This window comes from Trachurus trachurus (assembly GCF_905171665.1).
Source record: "Trachurus trachurus genome assembly, chromosome: 6".
In the NCBI taxonomy this organism is placed as follows: Eukaryota; Metazoa; Chordata; class Actinopteri; order Carangiformes; family Carangidae; genus Trachurus; species Trachurus trachurus.
In genome coordinates this window covers 35,418,473-35,434,538 of record NC_139897.1, presented here as the reverse complement: position 1 = coordinate 35,434,538, position 16,066 = coordinate 35,418,473, and the positions used below count along the sequence as shown (strand labels likewise).

At 41.7% G+C, this 16,066-nt stretch overlaps 1 protein-coding gene and 1 long non-coding RNA gene across 2 annotated transcripts; both read left to right on the top strand.

Annotated features, from left to right (window-relative positions):
* The first annotated feature begins 1,040 nt into the window (after positions 1-1,040).
* On the top strand, positions 1,041-1,784 carry LOC310987755. The gene is made up of 3 exons (XR_014595460.1): positions 1,041-1,167; positions 1,228-1,251; positions 1,741-1,784. It is a non-coding gene; the product is annotated as an uncharacterized lncRNA (long non-coding RNA).
* A 2-nt stretch (positions 1,785-1,786) lies between these two features.
* On the top strand, positions 1,787-15,016 carry LOC310987754 (apoptosis facilitator Bcl-2-like protein 14). The gene is made up of 5 exons (XM_083974170.1): positions 1,787-1,929; positions 2,010-2,114; positions 2,952-3,010; positions 12,232-12,531; positions 14,777-15,016. The coding sequence occupies exons 3-5, from the start codon at positions 2,978-2,980 to the stop codon at positions 14,798-14,800; spliced, it is 357 nt and encodes a 118-aa protein (XP_083830296.1). The 5' UTR covers positions 1,787-1,929; positions 2,010-2,114; positions 2,952-2,977; the 3' UTR covers positions 14,801-15,016.
* The last annotated feature ends 1,050 nt before the right edge of the window (positions 15,017-16,066 follow it).

The following is a 16,066-nucleotide window of genomic DNA, read 5'->3' as shown; positions in this document are numbered from 1 at the left end:
ATATTTGTGTTAAAAATGTACTGAGTAAAAGTAAAAAGTTGTCAGAAAAATAAATACTTTTTTTTTTTTTTTCAAAAAACTTAATTGAAAGTGACCAGCACATACAAATGCAAATACCATACAATACGTTGTTGCTGGTGTAAACATCAACACAACACCGAGAGAACAAAACATTAACAAAGAGATGAGAGGTGAACAAGGGGGCAGTTGTGGGTCTGAGAAGTGAAGTCACTTCCGCGTTCAACAAACTGCAATCCCCTCTTCTTCCTCTGGGGGCTGGTGTCAGAAAGCAGCATTCTCCATAGACCCCCATGTTAAAATCTCCGATTTTACATCCTCAGTAAACATGATTAAAGCCTGGTGTCAGAACGTTTTCTGGTCTCAATCGATAGTTTCTACCCCCGCACACACTCTGAGGGGTTTAACTCTACTGTTTGACTGTTATTAGGTTTAAAGTTCTGGCCAATTAGGGCGCGGAAACGTTGAGTGACAGGTCCGAGCAGCTCCGTGGACAGCTGCTTCGAGGCCAGTGGGCGGGTTCTCGGCCGGCCAATCCAACATGGCGCTGTTCAGGCCGCCATGTTGGAGTCACAAAAACGACTCCTCAAAACCAATGGGGGACGTCACGGACTCTACGTCCATGTTTGTTACAGTCTATGGAGGTGAAGGAAAAAAAAGGAGAGAGGGAGAAAAATAAAAATAATATTAGCAGCAATAAAAGTAAATAAATAGTAATAAAATAAAGAGGTGCGAGAATAAGTAATCAGATTACATAAATACCTTAAAAGTACAGCATACACTCAGAGTTTTGATCGCTTTTTTGTTCTGTGAGGGGGAAATTGTTGAAATATACTGTTCCATTTCTTTCATAAACACAGTGAAGTTTGGTTTTTTGCTTGTGAATTTACATTTGTGAATGTGAAATTTAGCTAACAGTAAAATCAAATTAATAAGAAAAAAAGCATCCTCATTAGAAAAATAAATACTTCTTCTGAATGAGTGATGAGGTTGTGATGTCACGGTGACCTTTGACCCAGGTGGACATGGCGAGCGACTGGCGTGCCGGTGGAGACAGGGAGGTTCTCCTGCTGCTGGAGGAGTACTGCTCCCTCAGGAGGCCCACAGCAACCAGACCACGGCCCGGTGTCATACGGGCTGAGGGTCCAGGTCCTGATGACAAATGGCCTCAGGGTCCAGGTCCCGGTGTCGTACAGTTTCAGGGTCCAGGTCCCAGTCTCATGCGGCCTCAGGGTGAGTCAAATTCACTGAGTGTGACTGTGTTGCCATGGAGACTGTGTTTATTAAAGACTCCCATTACTCTCTCTGGGGTCTTGATCACTGAAATTATAATACAATACATATTTTCATTTATACATTGACATACATATTCACAACCATTAAAATGCATTACATACAGTACACACACACACACACACACACACACACACACACACACACACACAAACATCTCAACACAAGACAGAGAAACAATCTTACAACACAATTCAAAAAACACTGACATAGACACTCTGGACTACGAGAACACAAGAACACAAAGTTGTAAAGACAAAAACAAAGAAAGGCACTGCAGCCAACATTATGGTATGGCCCCTCTTCATACTCATGAGATTCATGACATCAGGCTCTCAAGGAGCAGAAGTTCAACCAGACTTCTATTATATTATTATTTTAGCTGTGTGGATGCTGCTGTCTGCTCATCACCTGTGTCCTCTGAACCAGGTGGCTCCTTCTCCTCCTCCTCCTCCTCCTCCTCCTCCTCCTCCTCCTCCTCCTCCTCCTCCTCCTCCTCCTCCTCCTCCCGCTCCTTCCTCTCCACCACCGTCCCAGCCATCGTTAAGTTTCGAACTGTGACATTGAGAATTCCTTCAACGCCGGAGCTTGAGTCTGACAGCGTTGGAGGGAAATATGGTGAGTGAACACAGGAAGTTTGTCTACTGCTGTGACAAGCTGAGTGAATGAGTGAGTGACTGAGGAGCCTCTGTCTCTAGATGATTCAGACTCAGAGTCTCAGAGCAGGAGCTCAGCGGTGGAGCGGCTGGTCCAGATCACTGAGGCTGCTCCCGTCCCTCAGGTCTACGTGGAGAGTCAAGACGGTGAGTGTCACATCTCACAGTCTCACAGTCTCTCAGTCCTCCATCGTACAGGTGCAGGTTCAAGTTCAAGTTTATTTATATAGCACATTTAAAAACAACCATTGTTGACCAAAGTACTCTACAAGTCATATCTGACACATCAAAACACATTCAGACTCCAGTTCCACAGCATACACAGCTGAGTTTCCCGTATTAACCCGCGTTGAAGGCCAAAGAGAACAGGTAGGTCTCGAGCAAAGACTTAAATTACAAGACATCTTCAGCAGTTCTTATGTGGGTAGGAAGCTTATTCCAGAGCCTGGGTGCTGCCACCGCTAAAGCTCTATCATCTAGAAACCTCCAGGAGAAGCTGGTTGGATGATCTTGTTACTCTGGCTGCAGTTTGAAAGCTTAAAAGGCATAAATAGGGTGTGGCTCTTAAAAACAAACAATAAAATCTTAAAATCAATCCTAAATTTGACAGGAAGCCAGTGTAGCGAGGCCAACACTGGTGTGGTACAGGTGAAGATAAGGCAGTTTTATTTGTGTAGTTTGTCTCAAGGTGCAGGTGTAGGTGTGGTTACTGGTACAGGTGCAGGTGTAGGTGGCCGACAGGTGCTAATATATATTTAATTTCACATGTTCACACCTGGAGAAATCCTCTACAACAGTTTTGGTAACTGAACCTGAGTGTTGACGTTAGCTTCACGTCATCATGGAGGTCAATGTCAGTAGCAGCTAACTGGCTAATAGCCTACTAACCAGCTAGTTTAATCAACTTTAGTTTAGTTTAGTTAATAATGTTAAGGTCTGTGTGTGTGTGTGTGTGTGTGTGTGTGTGTGTGTGTTGTGCTGCAGAGATCGTCCAGAAGCTGGTGAACCTGATGATCACGTTAGGTGACGACATCAATCAGAAGGTGAGTGTCATGATGTCACAGCGTCACTATGGTAACAGGGAGGACATAATCCATCACAATCAGACCCAAAGAGATCTGATGGGTACATTTCACATCCATGAGATGAAGTTTTCCAAGTTCCTTCCAAACGTTGATATCTTCACAGTGGAATTAGATTTTTATATCACCACTTTAGAGATAATGTCAAACAAGAACAGTAAATGTACAATGCTGCAGTTTAAAGACTCATTTTCAGTAACCCTGAAATAAGAGGAATGTTTAGTGCCTTGTTTATTTATTTTATTTTGTCCATATTTTAATTTACATGTTTTTTTATATGTATATTTTTTTACATACTCATTATTACTCAATAATAGTAATATTTGTACTGATATGACCCTATTTCTATATACATTCCAAATGTTAAAGGGACAACCAGGAGTTTCTCCAGCGGCAGAACAAGAAATTCCGCGACAATAAAAAAGTCTGATATTAATGTGGATGAATCTCCGTTACCACTTGTTAATGGTCCATTTTAGATAAATCTATGGTTTTGTCTCTATGGTTATTTTGTTATTATTAGTGGTGGTGGAAATGCTGGGCGAGCCGACCAGCGTTTCTTTACTTTCGGTTTCGTGGCGAGTCATGACCCACTGAGCAAGCAACGTCCATGGACGTCCAATACAGGTTGAAATCACGTCGGCCCGTCCAGGCCATGATCTGGACGTCTATATGACAGCCAGAATTAGTTGATAAATGACATTGAGACTATACGTCCACCCTGGCCCGGTTCTGGACGTCTATAGACAACCAAAATGAGTCGCAAAAAGACGTTCTGCTAGGCCTTGTTCTGGACGTTTATATGACAGCCAGAATTAGTTGATATATGACATTGAGACTATACGTCCAGCCTGGCCCAGTTCTGGATGTCTATAGACAACCAAAATGAGTTGCAAATAGACATTCTGCTAGGCCTTGATCTGGACGTAAATATGACAACCAGAATTAGTTGATATATGACATTGAGACTATACGTCCGGCCTGGCCTGGTTCTGGACATCTATAGACAACCAAATTGAGTTACAAATAGACGTTCTGCTAGGCCTTGATCTGAACGTCTATACGGCATCCAGAATTAGTTGATAAATGACATTGAGACTATACGTCCAGCCTGGCCCGGTTCTGGACGTCTATAGACAACCGAAATGAGTTGCAAATAGACGTTCTGCTAGGCCTTGATCTGGACGTCAATATGACAGCCAGAATTAGTTGATATATGACATTGAGACTATACGTCCAGCCTGGCCCGGTTCTGGATGTCTATAGACAACCGAAATGAGTTGCAAATAGACGTTCTGCTAGGCCTTGATCTGAACGTCAGTACGACAGCCAGAATTAGTTGATATATGACATGGAGAATATATGTCCAGCCTGGCCCGGCTCTGGACGTCTAAGCAAAATGAGTTACAAATAGATATTCTGCTAGGCCTTGATCTGGACGTCTATGACAGCCAGAATTAGTTGATAAATTACATTGAGACTATACGTCCAGCCTGACCCGGTCCTGGACGTCAATAGACAACCAAAAGGAGTTACAAATGATGTTCTGCTAAAAGATTATTTATAATTACTTGTATAACTCTAATGTTTATGAAGTAAATTTAGTGTTTTTGAAAGTGTGCAAAGGCCAATGAAATTACAGGAATGTCCTGTAAGGATTATGGTGGATTTCATTTATTTGAAAGGGAGAAAAACCAGCACACTCTGAATATAAGATCCTTTGGTGATCTTTAATGTAGGACAGGCAGGTAGACGTTTCGACCGTAGTCTTTTTCAATGTGAAAAAAAATGTGATTTCATTTATTTCCCATTTTGTAAATGAAACATTACTATCTTTCTCTGTTTTATTCAAGCACGTGAAAGTATATCTGTATAAATGTGGAGCTTTTACCAAGGTAATCTCTGTTTACAGTTCATGGTTTTTGTGCACTTTAATATTTAAATTTTTCTAATTCTGGATGTAAATATAGGAAACTTTTTTTTGCATTGCTGCCAATTCACCGACAGAGTTGGGTGCTAGCCCCAGAGCAGCTTGTATATCAGTAAAACGAATATACTGTATGGACAAGGGTCCTCAATTCAATAAAAGTGCATGGCAGATCCCTGGTAGAACATGGAAGCAAGAATCAGGTTTGAAGCTTGACCCAGCTGTGGCTGATGTTGTCTTCATTTCTACATGTGTGAACCAGTGTGAGCCCAGAACTTCATAATACATCATTCAAAATATTCAATCAAAAAACATGGAGTGCCGCATCTTTGTCTCTTGTCTCTACCTCTGGTGCTCTTCATTGTCAGAAACACTTAATTCAAAATTTATTCAATAAATTAATGAAAAATACAATGTTTCACTTATTTAATTTAATTCATGTATTTAAAAAGGACAATGTACATAACATCAGCTCTTTTCTCTTTTGATCATGAAGGAATCAATGAATGATATTAACTAAATGCACACATTTATTGGTTTTAAGCACATATAAAAAACGTTTAAGTATTTTTCCCCCCTATTACTATGTAACCATAGTAAACAACACCCATTGGCTGTCTCAACCTGAGCATTTGACCGTGATTGGTTAGTTTGACTGTCATCACAGCGCGGCCAATGGGCGCGCCTTTCCGTCAAATTTGAAAATACGCGCTACTGCAGCTGGGAAATGGTAACCGCGACAATGCGCATCACCGTCATGTGGATTTTTTTATGCCATGGATAAACGGATAAAGGCATGGACAAACCGTCGGGCGGAACCTGGTCAAGACCAAGTGAATTTAAATTCTTCAAAAAAAGAACAGGTAAGATAATATTCCTCTGTTATTATTGTGACGTTTGTTTGTGTGCCATCGGTTTCAGTAGCTCCGTGTGTGAGTGTGTGCGTGCGTGTGTGTCTGTGTTTGTGTGTGCCTTTGTGTGTGTAGGTGTGTGTGTGTCTGCGGGCGGGGTAACGGACGGGGAGTCGGTTAAACGCCGATTGTAATTGCGACCGTGGCAGTATTTTTTTCCTGCATCTTACTAAGGTGAGGACGATATTGCAACCAGTGCAGCTTCATTAACGTGTGTGTTGAGATGAAAAATTACCTGCCATTAGCACATGAGCTATACTAACAGTTTCACAATGTATTAAGTAGCGAATTTCAGTGTATGTTGCTACCAGGTCTGAAGTCTGCAGGTAAATGAATAGAGTCGGTGAATAACAGAAAAGTGACTGTCATATACTTGTACAGTTACAGAGGATGAGGAGAGGAGCAGCAGAACAGCAGATGTTTCCTGCACAACCTTCACTTCATCTGGACTGAGTTGTTTCCAGTCTGCTGCTCATGGTCCCCTCGGACTGGTAAGTAATTGTCTAACTAATACTAATAATAGGCTATTACTAAAGGGACAGTTCACCCAAAATTCAAATTTCACTCCATCTACTCACCCTCATGTCAAGAGCTGTGAGAATTTTCAGAGTCCTTCGTTCCTTCTCTGAGTTACAGGGGGGTCCGCAAAAAATGAAATAAGTCTATATTTTAAGCTTGTTTGTAGCGGAAGCTCCCAGTGTCTCAGTTCACTGCTCTTCCACTGACCGGCGGAAAAATTTCTCATGTGGGGGCTTCAATACAAGAGGGACATTACAGACGAGCAGTATGGAGGTATTTGGATGTTTTTTGGTGTGTCTCTTTGGACGAAAAAAGTTGGTTGACAACCATTATATGGACAAATACTGCTGCCCCCCCCCCCCCCCCCCCCCCCCGTAACTCAGAGAAGGAGCAGAGGACTCTGAAAATTCCCACAGCTCTTAGTCAACATGAGGGTGAGTAGATAATGAGGGAAATTTGAATTTTGGGCGAACTATCCCTATAATTCTAAACTGGAAACAACCTCTTTTTTCCTGGCCATTGAAGAAAACAACATTAACTGATATGAGATGGAGTAGCATTAAATTCTACTAGGCACAACCTTCATCTCTTTCCAGTCTGCTGAGATCAAGAACTGCGCGGCAAGATGGTGTGATGCTGTTTTGGGGACTTCAAAATATCAACAACTTCACTTTATGTCTTACTTCAGCCTGGTAGGTAGTGCTCTTCATTCACATATAATTCCACCTGATACGAAGAGATGTCCTCATTGGTTTTGTGTTTAGGTTCACATGAGGTTTCTAAATTTCCCTGTAGGGACCAATAAAATATCTATATCTGTTTATGTAAACACTGATGTGTGCAGGGTAGATCACCGTTCAAGAACCTCCCCACATGACAAATATCCCAAAGTACTAGATGTGAAATATGACTGAATATTCTTTATGTCCAACTGTATTTTACACAGCCAAGGACCCACAGCAGTGCTTCACCTGTGAGATCATCATGCTGGAGAACCACAAGAGAGCAAAAGATGATGGGGAGTTCAGCACACAAACAGGTAGGAAAACAGACCAAGATCTACACCAAATGCAGTTTTGTTTCTAAATTTTTTCATACAGTAAAACCTATTTCAGATTAATTCAGTTTTATTTGTATAGCACCTCCCCCTACATAAGTAATGAACAAACTAGGAATTAAACACAAACACAGATACACACACATTGAGATGAAACAGCTAACGCTTTCAATACAGTTACAGATTACCGTATTACTGTTTAAATTTTAATCATCACATCTCTGATGAATGTGTGTTATGTTCAAGTCAAAACTAGATGGAAGGCGACAGCCCAGCTCTATAGAATTTTCCTTCCAACACTTTTTTACACCCAAGATAGTGACTATGGCCCCCCCTCATTTATCAAACTTGTGTAGGATCTGATGAAGAACAGTCAGCATATACCAGGTGTCAGGGGTTCAACTCCTCTCACTGGAGGAAATTTCTCTGGCGTCTCTGTTCTATTCTGATTTGTACTGTTCTGACAATAATAGTCATTGATGAGCATCTATCTGCCAGACCACGCATTGTTTGTAATTCACCTCAGTTGCTCAAAATAAGTGGAATTCAATTTCCAACAAGTGCAGTGTAGCTGTTGTGCCCCGTCCACTAACATTTAAGAAAATAGAGAGGTCCTGAGTTTGGTTTTAAAAGAACACAGTAATGGAGAAAGTCATAAAATTAGTAGGTAAACTGTTTTAGGTGGATAAATATTAAAAGCCATCTTTACTTGCAGAGTTGGAGATTTCCAACTGGCAGTCTGCTGGGGTTTTAAACTGTCTTTGATGTACTGTGTAGCCAGACCAGGAGCTGCTTTGTTGACCAAGAGTAGGTTTTTTGAATTGAAAACGACATGTAGCATGTTGATGTTACTGGTATTGAGTCTGGACTCCAGGTATTCACAGATCTGGGGTCTGTTTCACAAAGCAGGTTTAGTGAAAACTCTTGAGTCTGTTAACCCTGAAATGAGGCAAACTCTGGGTTTTCCGTTTCAGAAAGGGAGGTAACTCAAACCAGGTAAAGAGGAGTAACTCCAGCCCGTTTCACAAAGAGAGGTAACTGAAACTCAGAGTCAGTTACTATGGCAACCTCCAACGCACACGTGAACCTAACCTGGTTGGGAGCAGGTTTTCTCCAACTAACCCTGAGTTTCTCCTTTTTATCTGAAGCTGCAGACTGAAAGCAGCGGCTGACAGGACGTGATGTTTTATTCTCCATGAGGATTTGTTTGATCGTTCCCGTTGTTCTGCACCCTCAGTTTATCTGAACAACCCTCACATGACACCACACAGACACTTCTCTCTCTCTTAATTTTTTTTTTTGTAGTGTGTGTGTTCACTCCACTGTGAGAAGTGGGAGGGGTGAGGCTTTTTTTTGCTGGTTACCATGGTGAATCCTGTTATCTTTGTTCCATTGATGAGGGCTTTTCATCTCCCCGTAACTCAGGGTCAAGTTACTCAGAGTTGGATGAACTAACTGTTATCACCTGTTCTGAAACACAAAACTCTGAATTCTGAGTTTAGGATTAGACTCAGAGTTTGTTGAACCTGCTTTGTGAAATGCACCCCTGCTGTCTTTGTTTCTCCTTGTTCATATGAATTAAGTTTTCTGCCATCTAGTGGTTACTTTTTTCCACGCGAGTGTATGCGTTCTATCTTTCATCAGGTGTAAAGCACAACTTAAATAGCCTATCTTTGCTAGTTTGAGACTGGTGCAGTGTGGCACAACTTAGGTTGGACATTAGAATGCAGCAAAGGATGCCAGAGCATTATTTGTACGCATAATTTAAATAATATAAAAAACTAATTTTTTTTCTCCCCTCTTCTCTTCCCTACATGCACCAAGGAGCCAGCTGAATACTAGCAATAGAGCTCCGGACCCCACGTGACCTCCAGCGTTCGAGCGGCCATTTTGGCAGGAAACTGACCAGTGCGGAAGCATTGACTGTAAGCGCCGAAGCCGTCTGAGTTCACATGATCTCACTTTAATTCCAACACATTGGACTTAATATAAAAAAAACTAAATGGATTAAATATTACCGACCCTTATAATGCCCCCGGGGTGCTTTTCAAAAATATTTTTGCCTAACAGGACGTCCTAGACCTGCAGTATCTGGACACAGCTACCTGATCAACTACTCTACAAGCATACAAAAGCCAGCTTTATGCTCTTTGTGCTCCACAAAATGACACAAGCAGGAAAGACGGTGACAAAAAGAAAAGAAAGAGGCAAACACATAAGATGTGAGTCTCCTTCGCCTCCAGCCTTTCCAAGCTGACCCAGAGCCGGTCGCAGCGCACCGCCGCACCCGCCGCGGGCTGATCAGCACCGGGGAGAGCTCCCGGCCGGCACCCCGACAGCACCCCGGACAGCTACGAGCTAACGTTAGCCATGCTACACTGCATTAACTGGGATGATACGACACTTACCCTTCTAGTGAGGATACAGCAGGTTTTTACTGGTAGATTCCACAGCTGGACGTTTATCACAAAGCCAGACTGCGTCCATGTGTAACCCTCCAGGCTCGTGTATGCTTTTAGAGCAGCGCGATGCAAAGTTGATCAGGTAGCCTAGCTGTGTCCGCATACTGCAGGTCTGGGACGTCCGCCGGCGGCCGGAGATACTTTTGAAAAGCACCCGGGGGCATTATAAGGGTCGGTCATATTTAATCTATTTAGTTTTTATATTAAGTCCAATGTGTTGGAATTAAAGTGAGATCATGTGAACAGACGGCTTAAAATCTTTCATTTTACTGCCTAAATGTTATGCAGCTGTTCTCCTGGTCTACTGATCCACGTCTGCCCTCCTCCCGCACTATATGTAGGCTACATATTGTTTACGTTACGTTGTGTGTTTTAATTAATCCTGTAACACACACAGTGTGATCGCGGTACCGACAGAGTGACAGGCAGGCTCATTGTCAATGTGCAGAGGGATGAGGGACAGCTGTTACTCCCCACAGTGACCCCCCACAACATTTAAACCTAGTTGCTTCTATACTGAAAAACCCTGACATGTCAAGCTTTAGGGTGTGTTTGAGGACTAATTTATCCGTCTAACTATCATAACTATGACACCTGAAACGGTAAACACAGCTGATCGATCGAAAAAATTACGCCGGAGTGAATTTTTTGTCACTGAAAACGGCTGGTTCTTGAACGTAACTCGGTCAAAGTAAGACGTATCCTCAATATGTTTAGCAGTTCTGTTAGGTCATACTACATGCTGACAAAGTTATACATGTAAAACTTGTATGGGCTCGGAGAAAATCGCTTTGTTATTCTCATTCCGCACCCGTCTCTCCCCTGTATCTACGCTACGAAAATCTGCTGATTCCTGCCAAAATGGCGTCGCTGTCAGTTTCGGGGCTGCGTGACGTCAGCGTGACGTCAGCTCCCGGAGCTCTATTGGAAGGTGGACGTCTCTTCATCTGCTTCATCTGCTGCATGACTTCTGGTATAGAATCATTGACCTCTGTGATGTTTTAATTTTACTCGTTATTACATTGCATTGTGTAATTGTTTTGAACAACTGTTTGTGAACAGTAGTTTGTTGTAAATTTAAAGCTGAATACATTACACAGGCAATGATGTTGTGTATTTTACTTTTAATTAAGTTGAGCTGAAAGTCTTATTGACCTATCAAATGCATTTATATTCCTCCATTATATTATATTTATGAGAAATGTAACAGTTTGATCTGAATCATTAAATAGTGCAGTAAGTATGTTTTATTGTAGTCATGTATTTGCATTTGAAATCTTTAAAGTAGCAGTTTTTCCTCCTGAAATAATGTCTTCTGGATGTTTAATAATTATGTCTTGAAAACGTTTTCTTTTTGTCGATGTTTGTGTGTCGATGTGTTTGATTTGTTTATAATTTCCTCCTGTGTTGTACACAAAAGGAGATGCCTTTGTTGCGTTTTTTGCTTTATATTTTATTATTATTTTATAATAATAAAAATAATTTAAAAAAAATAAAGCGTATTTTAATGACGTCCATATAACATCCAAGATAACACATCTACACAACGTCTAGAAAAGACATAATAAAAACGTTCATTCTGGCTCCTTAAATGACGTCTTCTGGAAGTTTGATAATTACATCCTGACAACGTATTTTAATGACGTCTACATAACATCAACAATAAAACGTATATCCAACGTTCAGAAAAGACGTAATAAAAACCTTCATTCTGACTCCTCTGAAGACGTCTTCTGGATGTTCAATAATTATGTCCTGAAAACGTATTTTAATGACGTCTATATGACATCTAAAATACACATCTATTAAACGTCTAGAAAAGACGTAATAAAAACTTTAATTCTGGCTCCTCTGAAGAAGTCTTCTGGACGTTCAATAATTACGTCCCGAAAACGTATTTTAATGACGTCTAAATGACATCCACAATAAAACGTATATTCAACGTCCAGAAAAGACGTAATAAAAACTTTCATTCTGGCTCCTCTGAAGACGTCTTCTGGACGTTCGGAAAACACGTCTTTTCGACGTATTTTGGACCACTTTTTGCTCACTGGGGATAATAACGCCGCCGAATCTCCGTTTATGGTGGGAACTACGACGGTATGTGATCGTCTTCCAACCTCTGACTTTAATTCTTGATGAATGAAAACGAAGAATTTCACGGTGCGGAGACTCATAAATGTAGTGTGGAAACACTTCGCTTTTACAAAACTCCTCATTGTCCCTTTAAAGATTTTCATTGAAATAAAAATATAAAAGGATGGTCGTCGGTGAACTTGACTCCAGACTCTGTGTGTGTGTGTCAGATCGCTCAGACGCCGCTCCTCCAGCAGCAGCTCTCCAACATGAACTACGAGCTGTTTGAGAAGGTCACGTCCACCGTGCAGAGCCTGGTGGATTCGAACCCGGGCCGGGCCGCCGGGTCCAGGTCTGGGTCCGGGTTCGAGTCCGAGGCCGAGGTGCAGCAGCAGAAGATCGCCTGGGCCTTCGAGGTGACCAGCAGGCTGTCGGTGGTGGGCGTCGTCCAGCGGAGGAGAGTGCTGAGCTTCGGAGACAAATACATCCAGCAGCACCACTCGGCCTGGGTGCAGGAGCACGGGGGCTGGGTGAGCAGCTGTTTTTAATATTATATTGTTGGACTATCAAACCAAACGTACTCTGACACCTCGACCCCAAAGACCACCCAGGACAAAACTGTTTTCATAAGTAGCGTAGATGGCAGATGAAGCTAATGTAGCTAACAAATGAAGCTGACATAATGAGCAGATGAACATAGAGTAGATGACGTTCACGTAAAGCACATGAAGCTATAGGACGAATCGCCTTGTTGTTTACAACTACTTCCGGGTAGAAAACCAGCATTCGAACAATAGTGACGGACGAGAGTTTCGCTATATATATCTACTTTTTCATGTCACTATATCGCCGTTTAGACTAATCTGATGTTTGTAAAGTTTATAAAACCAATGATTAGACAAACATTACTATTTACGTGTGCACATTTTTGTAATTAGTCATGGTTATCAGAGATTAGCTGGGCTAACGGTTAGGCTACCTGTTTAACTTAACTTTAATAACTCAGTGACTCAATAAACGGTCCATGAAAAAATATTTTCTCCAGCGGATATCTTAGTTACAACATGATTGAGCAAACTGGAGTAGTTTCATGTCGTGTCCCACAACGGGAGGGTTTTAACAGCTGACGTCCTGGTGTTAGCTTAGCTACCGCCGTCAGCTTAGCTACCGCCGTCAGCTGTCCCTATCAGCTGCAGCCACTGATGCTTTCTAGACACTGTGATTCCCCCCAACTGAATAAATACAACACATAGCAACACAAAACACACACACAGAAATAGTAATGTTTCTTCCATCATTTCAGATTTGTCTAAACAGTGATACGGCGTGAAAAATATGATATATATAGCTAAACTCTCGTTCGTTACTATTGATCTCATTCAAATTATGTGCTGGTTTTCTACCCGGAAGTAGAATGTAAACAACAAGGCGATTCGGTCTATTGTAGCAAACAGATGGAGCTAACGTAAAGCAGGTGAAGCTAATGTAGCTAACAGATGAAGACAACGTAAAGCAGATGAAGCTAACGTATTTTCCGGACTATATGTCACACTGGAGTATTAGTCGCATCTATCAAAAAATACGTCATAAAGAGGAAAAAACATATAAGTCGCATCGGTCTGTCGCATTTATTTTTTAAACATTTAATCAATAGCCAGGTCTCATATAATGGCCGGGGCTTTGTTTACATGAACAAATAAAGGCCGACACCAAATAACTTCTACAGGCCGGGTCAAAAAAAGAAAGAAAAACAACTCCGGCTTGGAGCGGTGCAGGTCTCTGACGGCAGTGGGGACTGCTCTGTGACACTACTGTGAGGCTGACCGCAGGTGCTTTGGAACGGGGGCGGGGCACTCGTCGGAGTCTCCAAACCAGAAACGTTTGTAACAACACTAAGAAAAGTCGCTAGATTTGTCGCCAGTCGCTTTTGACAAAAAAAAGCCGCCAAGAGGGGTTGGAAAGTCGCCAGATTTAGCGAGAAAGTCGCCACACTATACGGCATCATAGATGACATAGCTTATATTTTTAAGTCGCTTCTAAATATAGGTCGCATGGCCAGCCAAACTACTAAAAAAAAGCGACTTAGAGTCCGGAAAATATGGTAATGTAGCTGACAGATGAAGTTAACGTAGCTAACAGATGAAGCTAACATAGCTAGCAGGTGAAGCTAACATAGAGCATATGACGTTCACGTAAAGCACATGAAGTTAATGTAGCTAGCAGACGAAGCTAACATAGCTAACAGATGAAGCTAACATAACTAGCAGATGAAGCTAACATAGCTAGCAGGTGAAGCTAACGTAAAGCACATGACGTTCACGTAAATTTATTTTATTTTATTTAACCTTTATTTTACCAGGCAAATTGCTTGAGATAAAAAAATCTCTTTTACGAGCATGGCCTGGCCAAGAAGGCAGCAACAAGATAATATACACACAAAGAAGTGAGGACAAATATGAGAGAGTGAGAGAGAGAGAGAGAGAAAGAGAAAGAAAAGATGAATGACGTCCAGAGTTCTACAAAACGTAATGTAAAGCACATTAAGTTAACATAGCTAACAGATGAAGCTAACATAGCTAACAGATGAAGCTAATGTAAAGCAGATGAAGCTAACGTAGCTAACAGATGAAGTTAACGTAGCTAGCAGACGAAGCTAACGTAGCTAACAGATGAAGCTAACGTAGCTAACAGATTAAGCTAACGTAGCTAGCAGCTGAAGCTAACGTATCTTTAACCCCGTCCGTCCTCTCTCTCCTGTGTCTCTGTCTTGTCCAGGACGAAGTCTTCGCCGTCGACTGAGCTGCTCCGGTCTGAAGAACGTCCGTTTCCTCCTGAGGTGGAAACTTCACTTGTTTCTTTGTGTCTGTGTTTGTCGGGGCCGCAGGTTCGATTCCTGGAGACTCAGACGCTTCGTGTTTCTGCTTTTTAGAATCAGAACTGTTGTTTAAATACTGTTGTTTAAATACTGTTGTTTAAATACTATATGATACTTTTACATTTTGATATGAATCTCTTGAATCTGTGTACATTTGATTAAATATTTGATGCTACCTCTGGGTCCGGTCGTCACTGTAAATGAGAACTGGTTCTCAATTGACTTACCTGGTTTAGAAAAATAAATGAATAAAAAAATGAAAAGTTGTTTGAATATCATCTTCATCACATGAGATGTAAATCCTCACAACACACAGGAAGTGTTTCCAGGGGACACTAAAGAGTGACGCACCTGTGTGGATCCTCAGAAAACGAGCTAAAAGTGAGTTTGTTTGGTTTTTATCATAGATATTTATACTGACCAGATGCCTCGTTCCCAGGCAGCTCATTGAGTGGAATACGTCAACGCGGCGGCCATCTTGGTCAGGGGGAAGCCGTGTCTACTTCCTGCATTAGTCAACAGATGCAGACGTCTATCAACCATTAACATCACCATAACTCACCGAATATTCAACCAATTTTCAAGCCGTTTGGTTTATTATAAATGTCAGACATATATTTATTTATTATTTTAAAAAGTTTTTGAAAATTTTTTATAATTTCTTTTTTAATGTATTAAACATACACTAAGATAGCCTACTCAGACACACACCCACATGCATAAATACACTGAAATGTGTTCTACAGGGTCTGACTGCTGGTCAGACGTTTATATGTCTATGGTCAGAAACCCCTGACCAAGATGGCCGCCATGTTGACGTACGCTGAGAAGCAGAAGGCGGCATCTAGTCAGTAGCCTATATCTATGGGTTTTTATAACTCAACTTGATCTGTTAGCTGTTAGCATCCAGGTCCGTCTCTTGTTGGCGTCCCCTTGGAAACACTTCCTGTGTGTTACTGCTCCGGTGTCAGACTGAGCAGGAGGTTCTGTGTGTGTGTGTGTGTGTGTGTGTGTGTGTGTGTGTGTGTGTGTGTGTGTGTGTGTGTGTGTGTGTGTGTGTGTCTCCAGATGAAGAAGGACAAGTAGAGACGGAGGAGACTTTGCACAAACAACAACAACACACTGAAGCCTTTAATGATCAGTTTAACACGCGTGTTCTCTGACCCGACGTCTGTCACCGCCACACGCTA